The sequence below is a fragment of the Epinephelus moara genome, chromosome 15 (genome assembly GCF_006386435.1).
Source record: "Epinephelus moara isolate mb chromosome 15, YSFRI_EMoa_1.0, whole genome shotgun sequence".
Taxonomy (NCBI): Eukaryota; Metazoa; Chordata; class Actinopteri; order Perciformes; family Serranidae; genus Epinephelus; species Epinephelus moara.
In genome coordinates this window covers 3,456,929-3,472,783 of record NC_065520.1, presented here as the reverse complement: position 1 = coordinate 3,472,783, position 15,855 = coordinate 3,456,929, and the positions used below count along the sequence as shown (strand labels likewise).

The window sequence follows — 15,855 nt, the reverse complement described above, 5'->3', positions numbered from 1 at the left end:
AGGATGATTCATTATGAACATCAACAAACTGAAAACGATCAGATAAATAAGATTTAAACCAGCTTAGTGCAGAACCTTTTAGGCCAATTAAGTGATCCAGTCTCTGCAGTAGAATTTGATGGTCAATTGTGTCAAACGCCGCACTAAGATCTAATAAAACAAGTACAGAGAGAGTTCAAACAGACCCCAGCTGATCTCTGGTTTGAAGTAAACATACAAACTTAAGAAGATATAAACCTTTATTGATCCCAAGCTGAGACATTTGGTACATTGATCATTTTAGACATTCAGATTAAAACAAACATTTACAAATGTAGGAAAAGCATTGCATTTAAGAAAAACATCAAATTCAAAATTAGCTTTTCACTAAAAAAGTTACTCTAAATGTGTCAGCACTATGTATTTCACAATAAAATGTTTAATAACTTTTTGTAATCTACATTATTTTGACTTTATGAACACCAAAAAAGAAAAAGTACGGCAAAATATGACTTGTTGCAGAACGTTCCCATACCCATCAACAAAACAAAACTAACAGTTCAAAATGTACAACATATCGAAAATCTCTTCTAATGATTCGAGTGATAAATTTCATGTCATAACATCACACAATGTTTTGACAAAACAATGCAGTACAGTAGTGTCAGAATATGTCAGTCCAGTGATTGAACATCTATGTTTTCTACCTGAACTAAAATATTAAACCTTTGAGGAAAATGTACATTATTATACACACACACGACTTTAGTGACACCATAATAGAATGATTTTAAAATAAACTACAGCATGCTAACCGCTAATGTAAATGATATTCAGCATAACATTTCTACTTTCGACTGAACTAAATAAACCAAAAATATAAAATTTAGCAGTGAAATTTCTTCAAACAGGATTGACTGCTTCAGCAATAATCATAAATCATCATCCAAAACACAACAAATACAGATTTACGGAGCATGTTAGCTCATTGTATAGCAATCTGGATCTATCAGCTTAAAGAGCAAGTTTGGTATTTTTCAACCTGGACCCTTTTTTTGGCTTTCGAAAATTAAGGTGCTATGGCCGACTGGTTACATTGGACCAGTTTCAAAAATTGTTGTTCCATCAGACAAGGTTAAAAAATACCAAAGTTACCTCTTAAATGAAAAAGGCTGATAAACAACAACAAAAACACAAATCATATCCTCACTTTCTCCTTAAGCATTACATGGTAATGAACAATTTGGTATGTTTCACAGAAACAACCAGCATCTGCCTGGTTTTGGCAAATAATAATAAGATAGACTGGACTGTCTGACTGACAGCGTTTTTGAGCTTCATTTAAACATGAAAATATTTTCCTTTCAGGATCTGCCGCACCTGGAAAACAAGACAGAACTCAAATCATCACTCAGTCTATCAAACTGATCGGGTAGATTCTCAGACAACACACACTATAATTTATAATCATTAATGTTTGTTGATAATTTGACTTATTTTGTTGGTTAATTGTCTCAATATTCTTGTATACTCAGGTTACAGTATGTTTTCAAATGCCTCACATTTCAGCATTACCTTTGTTGTAGTCATGAATTCACACAGCGTACCTTGTCACCGGTGGGTCCTTCAGGCACCAGCTGAGACGGCATTTCATTTTCAAAGTTCCTGGTCCCGGGGTCCGCTCCTTTTCTCATCAGCAGCTTCACTGCTTCCACTTGACTTTTGTGATTTTGCAGAGAGCTGACGATGTGCAGGGCCGTGTTCCCACTGAATGTCTGCAACATACAGTTACACTTTATGTTACACAGCAGTGTGTGTGTTACACTCATTTCACTTTGATTCTGTTACGAAAAAACAACTTACCTTAACATTTACGACTGACAGTGAAGATGGCAGGTCCAGGAAAATGTTAAGCAGCTCCACATTTGCCTCCTCGGAAGCTATGTGAAGACACGTCCGTCCGCTTTTTAGATCCTGCAGAAATGATATGTAATTTAGGGCTGAGAATGTGTTACTGATTTACCGTCCTTTATATCATATAAAACAATGAATGCCAAAAGTTATTTCTTTTATATTACTGAAGTCTGCTGCTAAATTCAGCATCATGTTTTGCTCAGAACAGTTTATAATAACTCAGAAGTTTAAAAAACCCTGTAAACTCATATGGACCAAAGTCAAATTCTCCCCATTAGTTTTAATAGTTACCTTTGTCCCACAGGAGGCACCCATGAGCAGCAGAGTTCTTATACACTCCACATACATCTGTGTCTTCTGCACCAGCTCCTTTGCCATGTATGAGCAAAGATTCTCCAGACTCCTCTGCTCTTTAACAACAGCGTTGTGAGACAGGACTGCTGCATGTAGCGGGGTTAAACCTCCAGACAGAGAACCGCAGCATTTAATCACAAAGACACTTTACAGAAGCATCATAAATACCAGGTTTTAACATAAATAAAACACACTCACCATCGTAGTTGAACATTTCAATATCGATCAGCTGCCCACTGCCCATCAGGGTCCTCCAGATGCTCTGTGGGAAGCAGTTTAAACAAGACAGTGTAGAAAGAAAAATATATTACAACACAAGGAACAATCTGGAATACATTGTTGTTGGAGTGATTTAGAAAAGTTTTCAGAGCAAAGAAGAGACAGAAACATTTACCTTAGTGAGGAGGTGTGGTATAATGCTTTTTTTTTTTTTTTAACAGATTGGTTGTCACAGACCCTTTTGTGAGCCTGCAAAGTGTGGACACCCAGTGGAAATGAAATGAACTGCTGATTGTGAAAGTGTTGTCACTGTTAGTGTGATCACTCTGCTGATGGAAGGTTGAGAGTATCAATGGCGTAAAGGAGTTACAATGGGCCCTAGTGCACGCTATCATGCGTCATAGTTGTAGAATAAGTATGTCATTTTGTTTTACAAAAATAAAAAAGTTTTTAATTGAACACAGGCATATTTTCAAGGTGACAATCACTCACAAGGGCCCGTTCTCCACCTAACACATTGTTGGAGGGCCTATTCTCTCTGTGGGCCCCCACCTCACGGGCTCCAGTGCAACTGTAGTGACTGCACTGTTCTATATTTATGCCGCTGTTAAGTATACTTTTTTTTAATGTTATTTATTTTACTTTGTTTTATTTTTTAGATTTTATTTTATTTCTTTATTTTGTTTTGTTTTTTGTTGTTTTCTTGGGAGTATGGGGATGGAAGAAAGGAATGAGGGATATGATGACAACCCAGTGGTGATTGCTGAGCATTGCAGACTGCTCAAAAATTGAACTTCGAGTAATGAAGCCCACACAATATTCACTTATTCTGCTCAGCTGTAATCAATGGCATCTTCATTTTGTCAGTAAAAATTCAATTAAAATAACGATCCCTAAAATTCAACTTAACTTTGAGATATTTTTTACTTAACAAGCAGTTTAGAAGAGTAAAAAGTATTACAAATTACATGAAACAAAAAAACATTATAAACCCTGAAATGGATACAGTCATACACATGAATTTATTATTATTGTGATTCTATTAAACTTTCTTTTAAAGATTTTTTCATTTGTTTCATTCACTGTCTCTTAATTGTATTTGTGCTTTGGCAGCACTTTAAATGTCATACCAATGAAGCCTGTAATGGTACGCACGTACCGTATATGATTACAAAGTAAAAAGTATAAAGTAAAAATTGAATGACTGATGGAGGCCTTCAAAAAGGGAGTCAAAATTAATGTTTTAGGTTGAAATCAAACACGCTGCATCAACATTTTAGCCGGTGCTAAACTGATGTCGAATCAGTGACATTTGAACGTGACTTGTGTTGATGCACTCACGGTTAAATCTTACCTGAAGACTGAGAAAATGTCCCTTCTCAGCACACAAGTGTAAAGGAGAACGACCCCACAGGTCTCGAGTGTCGACTTGTGCTCCATGTTCCAATAGGTCCTTGACTATTAAGTGGTGATTGGTGGCGGCTGCTATCTGAAGAGCTGTCTGTGTTCAAAGAGAAGGGGTTTACAGCATGTTAGTCTCGTTACATGTGCGCTAATAATTGAGATGAAGAAGCTTGTTAAGAATTTGTACCTGGCCATTGTGTTCTTTCACATCCACAGAGCCACACTGAGCCATTTTTGTAGCGAGCACATAAGCCAGAGCCCGTTTACCTTGTGCCACTGCGATGTGGAGAGCTCTGACAGATGGAGAAGAAAAACAAAACAAATGAATGATGGAAAACATAAACAAATGATGTTTATGTATCAGTGTTTCGGTTTGCATTTGTTTTAACCATTTATCTGTTACTTTTAGCTCTAAACTTTATAATACATACGTGTCACCATCTGCATCTTGCATGCTCAGCGTCTCAGGAGACACTTCTCCAACCCTCTGTCCCTCTCTCTGTATCTGCCAGTCAAATAAAGTCTTCACTTCAGCAGTCGGAGCCGCTGGTCCCTGCAGAGCTTGATGTTGCATTTGTTGTGGAGGAATGTGTCCATTTTCAGGAGAAGCAGCAGGGACATGATTTGTAATATCAAATATATTTCCTGGTCCTGGAGGGTCCCACTGGTGAGGACTCAGGTCACTGACAGGAGCTTCAGATTTTGGAGATTTTAATTTATGGACCGGGTAGATGTCGTCCTGTGAGTGGTTCCATTTCTGAAAGAAAAATATTTCCAAGCATATTTTGAGCAAAACAAAACAAAACATCAACAGACATGCTCAACATGGAGCAAGGAAGGTTTTACTGGACCTTATACTTCATTCTGCTTAGACACTTTTGTGCCATCCAGTGGTAGTAAGACCACAATACACTCATCCATGTAAAAACAAGAAGGCAGCCATCTCTGCCAAGTCAGTCTGCAGCTGATCCCGACACAAAAGTGAACAAGGTCCAAAACCTGATCACATTTTATGGTTGAAACTTGTTTATTTATGATGAATAATATTGGTAGTTTGATATGCCATACAAATTTGACCAATTTTAGCAACAATAACAAACTCCTTAGAAAGAACTCAGTTGAAGACATTGGGAATTAATCATCAGCTCACTGAAGGACATTGGGACTTTATTATCATTTACAGTGTTTATTTTCAGTATCAGGAAAGGCTCTCAAATAAAAGTATGTTTTAAGAAGGGACATTAAAGAGACCACCGATTTGGCCGACCTGATTCCCACGGGCCTCTGGGACAGACAAAAGACCTCTGCCTGCAGGACCACACAGTATTTCCTGGTACGTATGGGGATATAGCTGGGAGAGAGACCATGAAGAGCCTTAAAAGTAATCAGTACAATCTTAAAATCTGAAACATACTGGGAGCCAGTGTAAAGGGACTGAAACTGGAGTGATGTGATCATGTCTCTTGGTAGCTGAACTCTGTACAGTCTGAGGTCGATTAATAGATTTTTGATTCAGGCAGGAAAAGAGGCTGTTGTAGTGACCCAGGCGTGCAGAGATGAACGTGTGTAAAACTGTCTCTGTGTCTTTAAAAGTGAAAATGGATCGTAATTTTTAAATATTTCAAAGATGATAAAAACATGATTGCACAAGCTTTGTCAAACCAGACTCCAAGATTTCCTTGGCAACAGGTTTGATATTATCCAACAGGGGACCGATGACAACAATCTCTGTTTTGTCTGAGTCAGCTGAAGAAATTGTTTTGACATCCAGCTTTTAACATCAGTGAGGCGGTCACTGAGCAAACACATCATCCCAGGGTCTGTGGATCTGAGGATGTTCACAATTCTTCTATATCAACATTATCTATCTTCATTTGCACGTATATGTATCAATTTTTCAATTTCCAAATAACATCATTTGTTTTTTGTCAAACCATCTTCTCGGTTTATTAATTTCTGTTGTGATCTCCGTCAAAAGCAGCTGTGAATCCTCTCCGGAGTATTAAATAGTGGGATCATTTTTAAAAACTTGACGTCATTAATATATAATAGAAACACTTTTATTTTACTAAAGCTTGACTGTAATGTGGCATAGTCTTTTTTTTTTTTTTACCCACCCACGTGTGCTGTAAATGATTTGCATACTAAGAACCTGGACTTTGCTGCCTATCAGTGGAGTGAAGGAATGCTCCACTGCTTCCTCATACTGAACAAACTTTGTCTCTCCTTGTAAACTAAGCAAGACAGACAACACACTCAAGAAGAAATTAACAGATAAAACATGAGTAATAAGTCGATTGCAATATATTCTGTGAAATCCAAACCTTAGTATAAAACTTGAACTACACTTGTCTTGTCATGTTCTTGTACAAATACCGGTTTGACCCGTGACTCACCTCGCGTCTCATCAGCAGCAGCTCTTTCACTGTCTTCTTGTGCACAGCGTGGACGTACTCGGGCGGTCTGAGATCAGTGATAAAAAGGCCTGAGGGGGGGAAAGTGACGGTTAAACAATCGTAAATTTACATCATACATCAGAAGTAGTTGGCAAACACATGCGTGGGAGCTGACATCCTTTACTTAAGTGACACCAAGTACACACACATACACTGTAAAAACAAAAGTAAAAGTAAAAGTCCTGCATTCAAAATTGCTCTTAAGTAAAATAAAGTTCTCATACCCTAGAAAAATGGACAAGTGAGTGTTATAATATTATCAGCTTGTTAATACTTCCAAAATAAATTGGTGTTTAAATGAAATGTCAAGTCTTAAATAATTTATCTGCAAAAGAAACAGTATTTCCCTCTGAAATGTAGTGGAGCTGATGTAAAAAAGTGGTGGCAAGCAAAGGTGTGGGCTTGAGTCACAAATTTAAGGATTTTAGACTTTTTGACTTGTAGAAAAACTCCCGCCCGCTGCCTAACTTGCCAAAACAAAGATTTTAATGCTGCAACGTTTCGGTAAGTAGACCTTAATCAGGCAAACAGGTTTGTAACAAAGAGAAACCTTCTTGAGTAGGAGTGGCTGAGTGTTGAAATCAGTCACATTACTCACATGCAGTAGAAACCATTCACCAGTGGTTATCCATGACCAAACATGGCCCAGATTGAATCATAAAAATACCTGGCATACACATCGACCATGAACTAACGTGGAGTGCTCAGATAGATAAGGTCTGCACTCGGGGTCAGACAGCGCTTACACTGCCTTTGCAGGCTGAGGGTCTTTGGAGTCAACCAGAAAGTGTCGCTCCTCTCCTACCATGCCATATAGAGCATCCTGCAGTACAGCATCTCAGCCTGGTTTGGCGACCTCAGTGTCCAACTGAAGGCCCAGATCACATGGGAGTCAGGCAGCATGCCACAGTTCAGTCTATCTTTGAGCAAACCATTATCAGACAGGCCCAGAAGATTCTATCAGACCCTGCCCACGTCCTCATCACAAGTACCAACTTCTCCCCTCAGGCAGACACTTTAGAGTCCCCCAGTGCAGGCTTTACCACCTTAAAAACTCTTTTGTCCCCTTGTCCATTAAAGCCTGCAATGGGAAGCTAACTGTAGCTTGACTAAATCGAAAAACTTTAAACACCAATGACTCAAGACTTTGACATACCTCGACAATAATGTTGGAGTCACTGTTGAGCGCCTGTGGACGTTGGGTTGCTTATCTACTGAGAGACTAATTCAAGAAATACCTGGACTTGCTTAACGTCGTACGGGCTGCTTGTCTGTTAAAGACTTTGATAAGGGGCTGGAAGACCACTGGGACACTGTCTGTACACTTTTAAAACAGTAGCCTCCGGTTTAAAAGGCTAGTACACAATGGATCTATAGGATCCAATACTTTACACGTTACATTAATGTCACATGTTACATCATGTCTTTCTTATCTGATTTCCCATTGTTGTACAAATAAAGATACAACAACCTCCAACAAACCTGTTTTAACAAATAAATACAAATGTTTAAAAGCATTCATGATTTAAAACTATTGTTAAAACTGCATGACGTGGTAAAGAGCGCATTATGATTTGTTAAGGGCTCCAAACTCAAAGTTTAGGATTTGGAACTTGACTTGGGATTCGAGACTTACTTGTGACATGCAAAACAATGACTTGGTGCATCTCTGGCAGCAAGAAAAATACCTTAAAAACTGTACTTTTAATTGTTGAACTTTGCACCAAGTTCCAGTGAATTAAACAGTGGTGGAAGAAGTACTCAGATCTAATACTTACTTGTACTAAAAGTACAGGTAAAAGTCCTGCATTCACAATTTACTTGAGTAAAAGTCCAAAAGTACCAGCTTCAAAGTAACAAAGGCAAAGTAGCCATGATGCAGAATGACCCACTTCAGAATAATATGTATTAAGCTCAGCGAAATTTTAATCAGGAAGACTTTCTTTAGGCTACATCCATTCACAATTACCTCTCTATCCCACTCACACCTCTTCCTCCAATCAAATGTTGCCACGATCTCCTTCAGCCATTCATGTCGCTGCTGCCAAACTTTACATCTGTTCTCCTCTCTGCTCCTGTCAGCTGGCATTTTAGACAGAATCATTATACCCTCCTCCACCCCATTCACCTCCAGTCACCTTATCCAGAGCCCAGGATGAGCTCGTCAAAAGCCCGCTCCTCTTCACATCCAGATTCTCAGCTCCCTCTTCATCTCATCTCATCTTATCTCATTTCATCAACACCATCACCACTTTTATGTAATGGTGCCTTGTAATTTATTGCCTCTGCTTTTAAAATCTTGTCTTTGGCATTTTCTACTCTTTTTTGTATTTATTTTTTCTTTTAAATATCATCTATTTTAAATATTAAATTTTAATTTTAAATTTAATTTAATTTTGTATTATTAATCTGAATTTGTTAAATTATCAAATAACTGAAATGGAGTAAAAAGTAAAATATTTTCCTCTGAGATGTGGTGGAGTGGAAGTATAAAATAAACTACTAAGTATTCACTTAGTACAGTGAATGTACTTAGTTACTTTCCACCACTGATAGTAAATGAGTTGTCAGACTGCTGTTTGGCAGTCACACTGTCCTAAAAATTGGGATTAAAGGGCATAAATTCAAAGTTCAGTGTGATTATTAACATGTCAGGTAACACTGCTCAAAAAAAAAGCAGATCCTCGTTGAGGATTCTACTGTCGTAGTATTCCCACACACTTTGCTAAAAGGCCAACAGCTTAATATAAAAACTTTAAAGCTGGTGTTTAAAACAAGCACAGGGTCAAAGTCATGTTGTGATGTGCCCTCGAATGCCAGCAGTGGCGCAGATTAAACACACACAGCACTTCCTGGTTCTCCTGAGTCTTGAAAACAATACAAGTGGAATCAAATGTTCAAGAACAACAGGATTAGAGAGTGTGGTTTCAATTTCACACATTGAAAGTGGTGAACGTGTGTATCCGATTACCACAGTGATAAGAACTAACCTTTATTGCTGTGGTTGAAGCTGGTCTCCATGGGCAGAATCTGGCTCCTTCTGGTCTCGTTCCCTCTTTGATCCAACATGTTTAAGTATTCATTTATTAACACCGTGTCACACACCTGGAATGTAAAGTGGCTGTCAACACGGCCCAGTCAAGTGTCAGAAACAAGGTGGGATATGAAAATAGCTGACTCACCTTCCTGCACCTTCCTGCACCTTCCTTCACGTCGCCGCAAGACCAGAAATGCAGAAATGACGAACAACTGCCACACAAAATGACCCACACCTGGCTCAACTTCCTGGTTGACAGGTGAAGAGGGCGAGGCCTGTCAGTTTCAAAATAAAGGTCTTAAACATTTTGTGCTACTGAATTAAAGTTGATCCTGGAATGAATGCTAAAAGGTAAATTTAGTTTGATCACTATTGTTATGCATTACATTTCAAGCTGATTTACACAGTAAATGGTCTATAACTTATATTAGGATATAATATTTTAAAGAAAAGCAAGTGTAAAGTAAATGATGATCTGCAAAGAGTTGCACATATTAAAAACAATATGCTATTATTAAGTTTATAGTCCACTCCTAAAACAGTAAACGAGGTACTAAAGGTCAGTTAATATGCAAATAAACTGAGAGCACTGCACACATACGCGAAGCCACAGCCTTTATAAGTCAATCAGTAACTGAACTGCTGAGCAAACTTTAAATATTAATACTCACATAGCAAAGAAAAAAAGGTTTTATATCACTAAGCAAATATTTTTCTGTCTGTTTTCCATAAAGGAAGCAGTTGTACTGTCTTTGTTTTGTAACATTTATACGTGATATTTTCTTTATAAATGCACAAAAACATAATCATTTACAGTTTTACACACCTGTTAAAGGTCAAGCTGTATGTCACCCCTGGAACATCTGCAGGAGGAAGCGTCGCTGTCTCAGAACTGAATGTGCCTAACGCTCACTAAATGGTATTGTAGGTATTAAAGTTGCATTTGTTGCACAAACCACTCCCCTTTTTAACAGCTATTATTTGTTGGGATTTCCCCACGTAAAGGAAGGCAGGCTATGCTTGGCTTTGGTCCAGATACACTGAGTGCTTGTTTGAGTGTGTGGTGTAGGTTACTAATTTAAAAAAGCAACTGAACAGATGAACAGTGGTTGGATGTAACTAAGTGCTTCTTTTCCAGTGTGTAGGGTGTAGGGGGATATATTGGCAAAAATTGAATAGAATATTCAAAAGTATGTTTTCTTTAGTGTATAATCACCTGAAAATATGAACTGTGTTTCTGTTACCTTAAAAAAAAATCTGTTTATATCTACATACAGAGCAGGTCCTCCCCCACAGAGTCCGCCATGTTGTTCTACAGTAGCCTATAACGGACAAATCAAACACTGGTGAGATAGGGCCGTTTGCATTTTCGTCAGCCATCATAGTTCTCCTACATGCTTGGTACAAATTTGAGTTTCCTAGGATGGCAAAGGTATGACCCGCCCTTCTCTGCCTTTCTCTGCCTCTGATTGACCAACACATCCACTCCATCTCACTCCAACCTTATCACATATCAACGTTTGGTCATGGACTTTTGATGTCGAGATGCAACATGCAAGATACCCTGGTTGCGTTGGTTGTAGACACTGTGGGACACCGTGTCAAGTCCTACATGCATTGACTGTTTTCAAAATATACTTCCTTTTCATAAGAAATTTACAGTTAGCATATTCTCTCTCTAAAAATAAACGCACTACGCCGGGACAACACCGTGAGTTGATGTTGTTTTTCCTTCCACATATATAGAGTATAACACTATGGAAACGAAACAGAAATGGGAACTAGAAATTAATATTATAATTACAGATTAAATCATTTTAATATGTTCCTGTCTTTACCCTCTAGAGTTTCCCATAAAACTGTCTTATTAAATACACTCACCAGCCATTTTATAAGGTACACCTTGCAAGTACCAGGTCTGACCCCTTTTGCCTTCAGAACTGCCTTAATTCTTGGTGTCACAGATTCAACAAGGTGCTGGAAACATTCCTCAGAGATTTTGGTCAATATTGACATGATAGCATCACACAGTTGCTGCAGATTTGTCGGCTGCACGTCCATGATGTGAATCCCCCGTTCCACCACATCCCAAAGGTGCTCTGTTGGATTGAAATCTGGTGACTGGAGGCCATTGGAGTACAGTGAACTCATTGTCATGTTCAAGAAACCAGTTTGAGATGATTTGAGCTTTGTGACATGGTGCGTTATCATGCTGGAAGTAGCCATCAGAAGATGGGTACACTGTGGTCATAAAGGGATGGACACGGTCAGCAACAATACTCAGGTAGGCTGTGGTGTTTAAACCATGCTCAGTTGGTACTAAGGGGCCCAAAGTGTGCCCCCCAACAACCATGTCATGTTCAAAGTCACTTAAATCACCTTACTTCCCCATTCTGATGCTCGGTTTGAACTGCAGCAGGTCGCCTTGACCATGTCTACATGCCTAAATGCACTGAGTTGCTGCCATGTGATTGGCTGATTAGGTATTTGTGTTAACGAGCAGCTGAACAGGTGTACATAATTAAGTGGCCACTGGGAGTATATGGGTGGGTGCCTGTGTCTGTGTTGCCTCTGTAAATACAACATGAACAAGAGAGGCCGTTGCAAAGCTTACATTTGTCATGTGATACATCATGTCTGTTTGTTCTCGGATACATATGATTACATTTGATTCCCTGAAGATTAAACTACTTAACAGTATATTGGAGTTCAAATGTGCACAATCTGAAGCAGCTACAGCAGTAAAATGTAAGATACACATTAATGCGGCAGTAATATTAACCCCAAAACATCATACGTAATATTTAAACATGGACAGAAAACACTTTAAAGCACAGTACAGTACTTTTACTTTTCATACTTAAGCACCTGCTTAAGTTTAAAAGCAGGGCTTTTACTTGTATTAAGTATTTTCACAGTTTGGTATCAGTACTTGTAATTAAGTAAAAGACCAGAATACTTCCTCCGCAACTGGGTATAAGTTTGCACATTAAAAAAAACAAAGTTCAACGGTAAATTTCAGAACTAAAGTTTATTTTTTCATGACATTTGTTCTTCCATAAACGTTTCTGTACATAAGAGGTGATGACATTAGCACAAAATGTTTCCTCATTTTATACATTTCAATCAGAGCAGTACTGCTTTGCGTTATTTCCTTTTAATGCCGATGCCACTGTGAAGGAGTTGGAGGAAATGACATGCAGAGTGAGCAGCAAAAGGGTGGAGACATGTTTTCATTGTTCGATATGAAACGACTCGTCACGAAAACCAACAATTTCACAGTTAAAGGTCGTGTATGAGAGTTGGTAGCACACTTTGCTTTCATGCTTGCCGTCATTTTAAGTCTCTGAATTCAGGGTAAAACACTTGAGTTAAAGCTTCTCTTCTCAAGATGACATTTCCCTTTTATTCAATTCAATCATGAACATCCGTTAGTAAACTGAGAGCACTTTTAACGCAGTGATTTCATGCCTTCACTTGCACAAAACTATACAGAGCTAATACAAAACCATTTCTTTAAGGTCCAGTGTGAAGGCTTTAGTGGCATCTAATGGTGTTGCAGAACTGAGACTTCTCCCATCTGCCAACACAAAATCACATAAGGGCCTATCTAGAGCCAGTGTTTGGTTTGTCCGTTCTGGGCTTCTGTAGAAACATGGCGGACTTTGTGGAAGTATGTAGATATAAACGGCTCATTCTAAGGTAACGAAAACACAACAAATGTTATTTTCAGGTGATTATAAACTAATGAAAACAAAGTCATTCACATTATATTCCAGAGATGCCCCTGAATCCTACACACTAACCAACACACTTGAGCAAAATAACTGTTCTGCCTCCACCTTTCATCAAGGATCAAGTCATATCCACCATCCAAGACAAATATGACAAATGTTCGGCAACAGAACAAAAAGACATCAAGCTTAACTCCTCAAACCAGGACTATACCAAAAAGGGAACTATTTTAGCAATATTTGGTTCTATGCTTTTATTTTTCTCCCTTTAAATTAATTTAAAATAAATTTTTACAATTAAATTAATTAATTTAAATTAATTCCCATATTAATTTTATCATACAAAAAAGCTGAACTTCACTGCAGTGACACAATTGTGAATTTCCTTGGATAAATAAATCTTTTTGTAGCCAGAAAATATAAGTTATGTGGAAAGTAGTGATTTTATTTTTGGTCAGTTTCATAACCAAAGACAGTTCTCACAAACAAACAAAAAACCCAACAAAAAAATCATACAGGGTGTAGATCCATGTACTTAAATAAAAGCTACACTAACATTTTGGTCTACAAAATAAATCACCTATTAACAGCTGCATCAGTTTTTGTCCCTAAATGATCTTCGTAGTTGGTTTTAAGCTTTGGGAGAATTTCTGTTTCCACTGTGACAAGTTGTGGATGGTACCAATGGGACCATTCCGTACCATCCCCATTTTTGGTCCCCCCTCTGTCGGGGTACCTAGCATACAGATCTGATACTAAAAGGTGGAGCTGTGAACACTGCAGTCTGTTGATTGGTCAATAGCAGACAGTCACTCTGCTCAGGGCTGAGTTGTGGCTGGTTTTGAGGCTCATGTAACCACTGTTCATATCGTGGAGAGTTTTATTAGTAAAATGAGAAAAAAACAACTCAATTCACTGGGCAGACTGCCGGCGACTTTTAAGGTGGAACGTTAACTTGTAATGTTACTCAGTGCATGAGTTGGAAACACTAAATGGAGCTAGGGTCTAGGTGCCATGTCTGAAGGGTTACTTTTGGTTCCAAAGGTACCATACCTAAAGTGCTTGGTGGAAACAGGGCTATACATGTATATTCTTAAGTCTTCACATTTCCTGTGTGAACCAAAAATTGTCTGCCAAGTCATGATTGCCCTTCATCACTTTTCTCCTTTACACAATACATATTTTTACTGTTTAAAAACATTAAACAGTATGAACAAGCTCACCACTTCCTCCAAAAAAACAACAACGTCAGATTATCAGACCTCCCTTGTTTTCATTTTACATTCTTAAACCTTCTGTGCCTTAATCCCAAGTGTTAGAAAAAAACATACATTAGACTGTGTTAGTACACAACTCCCACGAGACAAAACAAAAATATAAAGTGCTCTTAAACTTCCTCTGTTGCGCATAGTGGAGGGATAGAACAACATCACATAAACAACAGGTGGCGATAAATTAAATGGCGAACTTCACTTCACACAGCGGTGGGGACATTACAACAATGTCGACTACATAAATAAGCTCAGATGTTCCTCATATCAACATCGTAGAAAAAGAAATACTGCATGCACACCCCTGCTAAAATTAATGTTTAACGTACCGATGTCTGCTGCAGAGAAAAATGCATTAACTTTAACAAATAAAAACAATATTAAAGAAAAACCTCCCAGTTTAAACTTGTCCTGGTTTTCCAGAAAGATTCAGCAGGAGCAGCTCTCTCCTGGAATGCCTTTTTGGAAAAAGGGTGCAACCCAGAGTACCAGTGGTGGTCCAGCAAGAAGAGTGTTTGTCCCACTCTGCTCTCAAAGCCTACACGAGTCCGAGCCTAGTCACGGCCTGATGTCAACAGAAAAACAACAACCCATAAACCAATACATTCTGTGAATGGAACAAAAACATAAACCACACATTATGAAGACATTTATTAAAATTTATTTAAATGTATTTGCTTAGTTTTTTCAGACTGAAACCGCAATAAGCACATGTAGAATGCTGAGGAAGTCAACACTGACCTGCGAGGTATCTGGCACCAACTAACATCAACATGCTGCCCATGATGTAGAAGCCCAGAGGGACGCTGCTGAAGATACTAGTTTCACCTTTTGGTCATCATAAAATAACAAAGGGGACAGACAGAGGAACAATTATGCAACAAAACAACAAACTATGAAAAAGTCAGAATTCAAAGAAAGCAACCTCAATGTGACTGTAACTATCAGTGCTATATGGTTAGCTTGAATTTGACTTTTCTCTGAGTGCAGGACAGATTTTGTCACAAAAAAAAAGATAATTAATAAAACAGCACAAGGATTAAAAATGTCCATTACTTACAGGTTAAAGGGTGAGTTTGGTATTTCTCAACCTGGACTTCCATGTTTTTCTGTCTAAATGACTCGTAGCAACAACAAGTTTTGGAAGTGGTCCAGTGTTGAGTGACAAGGCTGTAGCCGGCAGCTGCAAAACAGTAGGAGTGTCCCTGACTAAGAATTTTCCTAGTCGACCAATAGTCGTCATTTAGGGCCATTAGTCGACTAGTCGCCCGCATGTTTATGATATTAATTTAATTATTAAATTATGTATTTTGGGCGGGGCAACACAATGGTTTGAGTTTAAGGTGTGAGAAAGAATAGCATCAGTAACATTGTTAACACTGTGCTAAATTACAGAGAAATACAAAACCTTCATTAATGTAGGCCTATATTTTATCTACAAGAGCACGTCACACACTGAGCGAGCCGCCTGTTAATGACGCTGTCAG

General features: G+C 38.3%; 2 protein-coding genes across 3 annotated transcripts in view; both read right to left on the bottom strand.

Annotated features, from left to right (window-relative positions):
- Positions 1-221: 221 nt before the first annotated feature.
- Positions 222-9,667, bottom strand: nfkbiz (nuclear factor of kappa light polypeptide gene enhancer in B-cells inhibitor, zeta). The gene is made up of 11 exons (XM_050062972.1): positions 9,509-9,667; positions 9,317-9,431; positions 6,267-6,355; positions 4,302-4,627; positions 4,058-4,163; positions 3,821-3,967; positions 2,446-2,509; positions 2,185-2,354; positions 1,843-1,953; positions 1,587-1,754; positions 222-1,359 (listed from the first exon to the last, which is right to left on the bottom strand). The coding sequence occupies exons 2-11, from the start codon at positions 9,393-9,395 to the stop codon at positions 1,321-1,323; spliced, it is 1,299 nt and encodes a 432-aa protein (XP_049918929.1). The 5' UTR covers positions 9,396-9,431; positions 9,509-9,667; the 3' UTR covers positions 222-1,320.
- Positions 9,668-12,375: 2,708 nt separating this feature from the next.
- Positions 12,376-15,855, bottom strand: part of LOC126401629 (glycerol kinase-like) — a 19,869-nt gene continuing 16,389 nt past the window's right edge. For both annotated transcript variants that reach the window (XM_050062970.1, XM_050062971.1), the window contains 2 exons: positions 15,110-15,196; positions 12,376-14,933 (listed from right to left, as the gene is read on the bottom strand). In XM_050062970.1, the coding sequence (XP_049918927.1) occupies positions 14,923-14,933; positions 15,110-15,196 (98 nt within the window). In that variant the 3' untranslated portion in view covers positions 12,376-14,922. The remainder of the gene's footprint in view (positions 14,934-15,109; positions 15,197-15,855) is intronic.

Bases quoted from the DNA above. Each gene is read 5' to 3' on its own strand.
- nfkbiz (XM_050062972.1), bottom strand. From the start codon at position 9,395: ATGTTGGATCAAAGAGGGAACGAGACCAGAAGGAGCCAGATTCTGCCC. The intron at 4,164-4,301 runs GTATGTATTATA...TCCATCTGTCAG, and splicing joins CAAGATGCAGATGGTGACAC to AGCTCTCCACATCGCAGTGG. The intron at 1,755-1,842 runs GTAAGTTGTTTT...TGTATGTTGCAG, and splicing joins TGTCAGTCGTAAATGTTAAG to ACATTCAGTGGGAACACGGC.